The sequence below is a fragment of the Drosophila tropicalis genome, unplaced genomic scaffold (genome assembly GCF_018151085.1).
Source record: "Drosophila tropicalis isolate 14030-0801.00 unplaced genomic scaffold, ASM1815108v1 contig_812, whole genome shotgun sequence".
NCBI lineage: Eukaryota > Metazoa > Arthropoda > Insecta > Diptera > Drosophilidae > Drosophila > Drosophila tropicalis.
Genome location: NW_027173303.1, coordinates 92841 through 97592, shown reverse-complemented (window position 1 = coordinate 97592; position 4752 = coordinate 92841). Strand labels below are relative to the sequence as shown.

The 4752-nt window shown below is 47.9% G+C and overlaps 1 protein-coding gene across 1 annotated transcript; it reads left to right on the top strand.

Moving 5' to 3' along the window:
* Positions 1-1577: 1577 nt before the first annotated feature.
* LOC137580152 (uncharacterized) lies at positions 1578-2723 on the top strand. Its single transcript, XM_068294075.1, has one exon. The coding sequence runs from the start codon at positions 1578-1580 to the stop codon at positions 2721-2723; it is 1146 nt and encodes a 381-aa protein (XP_068150176.1).
* Positions 2724-4752: the final 2029 nt, after the last annotated feature.

Sequence of the window (4752 nt, the reverse complement as noted above, 5' to 3'; positions counted from 1 at the left end):
TGCAGCAGAAGAAATGTGATTCGTCACAACTTCTTCGATACCCTTCGGCACGGTAGGGGTTCAAATCCGCCGCGTGTAATATAGGAGTCAAAAATTATTTTTTATTTTATTTATTTAATAATTTTTATTCTACTATTGCACACCGGGTGGCCCATATCCCCGCTGATTGCCTGTCTTATCCAAAGGAAGCCGAGCCGGAGCGGTATAACTCCCAACGCTCACCAGGGAAATACCTGGTCGTCAGGCCGTAGATAATGCAAGGCGAGGAGCTGATCGTGTTTGGGCGTAGCAAATTGCTGCTACATTCGCCTCCAATCTATGACGAGTTGCCATTGCGAGCGGCTGATAGCCAGCAAGAGGACACTCCAACGAGATCGCGGGACGCCATGAGCCCAGATGGAGAAGCCACTAACGCTTATGCCTGCTCCCCACCGAGAAGGTCAAAATTGCAGCCTGTTTGCAATGAACTCACGGAAATGGGCATACTATTGGAGGAAATCTCGGAGAGGATCAAGCCCGAGAAAGAAGGAGGCAAGCGGGCCATCACCAACGCCCTTCGTGAAAAGGTGGAGAGGCTGAAAGAGCTGCAGGCGGAAGTCAGCTCCCGGTTCAGCGGACATTCGATCGAGTCAGTTTCGTCGGATGCATGTCCCAATTGCTCGAAGGCGCCACCTGAGCGTGCCAGTCGTGGGCAGCAGACCGACGCAATGTCCTCCAGGACCACGCTATCCCGGACTACTCAGACTTCACCACTGGCAAAGCGAGTATACAAGGCACCGGGTCCGTCTGAACCGGCTGGAAAGCAATTGCGGCAGCCGAGTGCTCACGCACCCAAGCAGCGTCCAAAAAAGCGGCAACCTGTAGAATCCCAGCAGCAACAGGCACCACCCAACGATGGTGACCAGGCGTACGGATGGTAAACTACTCCACGTCCGTGAGCATGTCTCCAGAGTACGTCGCACAGCCAAAGACGCGCTGCTACTGGAGCTTCGCAAGGACTCGGCTACGAGTTTACAATCGCTCCAGGATGATATCACCCAAGTACTGGGCGCAACAGCCGGTGTGAAGGCCCTCGCACAGCTCAGAACGGTAGCAATCTACAGCCTAGACGCAGCGGTGACCCCTGAGAAGCTTCTAGCGAAGCTATCCTCGCAAGCGAAGGTAGAAATGAACGCATTAACAGTCAAAAGCCTTCAGGCAGGTCCTCGGAACTACCAGACGGCAATTTTGAGCGCACCTGAGGCTGTGGCCCGGAAGCTTATCGAACTTGGTCGCGTAGAGATAGGCTGGGCTAAGTGCCGTATCAGAGAGCTCGAGCAGCGGCCATTGCGTTGTTTCAAGTGCCTAGCTACTGGCCACATCGCCGCGAAGTGCTCAAGCAAGGAGGACAGATCAGACTGTTGCTTCAAATGTGGTGTAGCAGGCCACAAGGCAGTCGTCTGCCCCGCTGTGGAACCGCACTGCTTTCTCTGCGCTGCACAGGGCTCAAGCCCAAGAAATCACCTTGAGGGCAGCCGTCTTTGCCCAGCTACGGGCGTATCGAGGACCCAAAAGTAGCTTAAATAACCCAGCCAGCCATGAAGATCCTGCAGTTAAACCTGAACCACTGCATCGCAGCCCAAAACCTGCTGCAGCAAACTGTTCGGGAGTTGAGAGCGGATATAGCCCTGCTGAGCGAACCATACAAAATTGGCACAGGCCCCTGTTGGGACAAGGACCCGAGCGGCAAAGCAGCACTGTGGTGTTGTGGTAGTAGCGACGGCGTATTGCAGGATATTCTACACGAGAATGGTTTTGTAAGAGCTAGGTTTGGCAGTTACGGGCTTTACAGCTGCTATCTCGCGCCTAGCTTAACCCTGGAGCAGTTTGGCAGAACGGTGGACCGCATCGCTGATGACGTTAGAGGACGACAACGAGTAATTATAGGTGGCAACTTTAATGCTTGGTCAGTCGAATGGGGAAGTTCTCGCTCGGACGCTCGTGGTAGATTGCTGTTGGAAGCTCTCGCCAACTTAAGCGTCTCTTTGCTAAACGTTGGTTCCCAAAACACCTTCAGAAGGGCCGGTACAGGATCTATTGCAGATCTTTTATTTGCCAGCGACAGTATCGCCACCTCAGCCACTTGGAGCGTGGGATCAACGTACTCGGCGAGTGACCATGAAGTCATCACCTTCACCATCGGCGACAGCAGGCACCCGCTTCCAAGGACGCAACACTTCCGGAGGGTCTTTAAGCCCGAAACCCTCAACCCACAACTCTTCGGCCACAACCTGGATGGTCTAACGGTCAGCGAAAACATGTGCGCGGAAGATTCCGCAAATTCCGTAATGGCACGTCTAGCCGAGGCTTGTGAGGCTAGTATGTCTCAGAGTGGCACATACACGCGACACCACAAACCAGTCTTTTGTTGGAACGACGCTACAGCCGAAGCCAGGAGATCCTGCTTTCGCGCAAGGCGACTTTATCAGCGCGCACGACGTTCGACAAACTTCGAGGCTCTGGGTCTTGAGTATAAGAGACGTCGGAATATCCTCAAGACTGCGATCCGCTCCAGCAAACGAGAATGTTTCCTCGAAACGGTGAGGCGACTGAAGCCCAAAAAGGCACCAGGTCCGGATTCGATCCCCAATAATGCATTCAAGCTCGCAGTGTTGCTATACCCACAAGTGTTCGCAGAGCTTTACTCAAAATGCTTGAGTGAAGGTGTCTTCCCCGATAGGTAAAAACTACAAAAAAAAAAAATATATATATATATATTGTCACTCATCGAAGTCGGTCGTGTTTTTTTTTGCGCTCTCGCTTAATTTTTGTTTTTCATTCTTTCGTGAAGCTAATTTATAATATTCATTTTAAATTCATTGCCTTACTAATTCTTAATAAATCGCTATACTCATCGCGAAGTTTGCGTTAAATTTACAAACATTTATATAAATTTATAATCAAAACTTTAACAAACGCAAATATAATTTTGTTGTTGCGCTGCTTAGTTTTTGATTTCGTTCTATCTTTTGCTCCCACCCGCGCTCTCAATTTACAGTTCATAGTTTGCTTTTGTTTGTGTGGTGTTGGTGCTCTCTATTCTTTTGTTTTCTCTTTTGATCGCGCTCGCGGCCGTTAACTTCGCGCTTGTGACAAGTTTTTGTTGTTGTGTGTTTTAATACAGATAAGTACAAATATTCTCTCTTTTTGTTTTCTCTTTCTAATTTGCATATTGCAGTTAGTTTTTGCCTTGGTTTGTATACGTCTCTCTTTACATACATACATATACAGTTTTCTTTTTATTTACATATTAATAATGTCTGTCTGTTGCAAATATAATTGCAATAATCCCAGCAAGACCAGTGAAGACTTTCTTTACTGTTGGCTGTGTGACAATGTAATGCACTTTAAATGTGCTGGTTACACAGTCAAGGTGCGGGACAGTAATGCATAGGGTGGCGGCCTTAAATGGGGCTGTGATTCGTGTCGTGGTTTGGAGCTCGAGATGCGAAGTTTTATGAAACGGACTGGGGAAGCGTTTAAAACCCTGTCAGCTGGCGTTCATAAGCTCCAAGAGGAGCTTTTGGCGATGGAGGTTTAATTCAGAAGTTCTAAACTTTTGATTGAATCTCCGACGCGCAAGAGGGCCAGGTTTCAGGGCGCGTCCCTCAGTCCGTCGGCACTTTCGTCTCTACCAGTTCCGGCTTTCGACATTGACCCTATGTCACCAAATGTACAGCAGCTGATGTCGTTTAGGAGTCCGGCTTTGGCAGGTGTGGAGTCTCTTCCCATTTCCCCTGGAGACAGTATCCAACCTACTAACACGATATCGGTTGTAGTTTCCGAACCGTCCGGGCAAACATCCGTTTCCAGGAATATTGCCAATAAAGTAGTTACAGAGGAGCTAGTAAAATGCTGGCTGCTTCAGCTGCTGCCGCGTCTGCTGTAGCCGCTACAGCTGTGCCTAGTATTCCTAGTTCCCTTGTTGTAGTTCCACCCAAAAAGCAAATTTTTATTTCGAGGCTTGATCCCAATACTACTTCTGAAGAAGTCATAGCCTATATCCAGGGCAAAGTTCAAGCACCAAACATTGCGGTGGAAAAGTTCCGTTTCTCATATACTCGGGACATTTCGTCCTTTAAAATAGGTGTCTCCCCAGATCTTTTTGGCCAAATATGTCATAAAGATTTTTGGCCGGAACCCCTTGTTGTAAAAGAGTATGCAATAAAAAAGAAGAATCGGCCTCCGATTAGTTTGCTACCTGCCTCTGTGAATAAAGTTCCTTCCGGCTCGTCTGCACCTGTTGGCGAGTCAAAAAACTAATTTCGTCCCTAACTCTGGCCTATCAGAACGTACGGGGACTAAAGTCTAAACTGTCTAGACTCTATGTAGATAGTATAGCCTTTGACTTTCATATTCTTGCCTTTACGGAGACTTGGCTGAAGCCTGATATTGCTGATGCTTCAATTTTCCCCTCAAAATATTTAATATATAGACATGATAGGACTATCCGTAATGGTGGTGGCGTTTTGATCGCTGTTGACTCGGCGTTCTCGTCTCAAATTGTCCAGTCCTCCAATCAGGAGATTGAATTTGTTTGTGTTAAAATTTCGTTTAATTCTTTTTCTGCCTATATTACTTGTTCGTATATTCCACCACAGTCCGACTTGGCAGTATACACTCACCATTTGGAAGCTATTCAACTTATATCCTCATATCTCTCTGACAAAGACTTGCTCGTTGTTCTGGCAGATTTTAATTTACCTGAGATTG

Excerpts from the sequence above, each read along its gene's own strand:
- LOC137580152 (XM_068294075.1), top strand. The coding sequence starts at position 1,578 with ATGAAGATCCTGCAGTTAAACCTGAACCACTGCATCGCAGCCCAAAAC.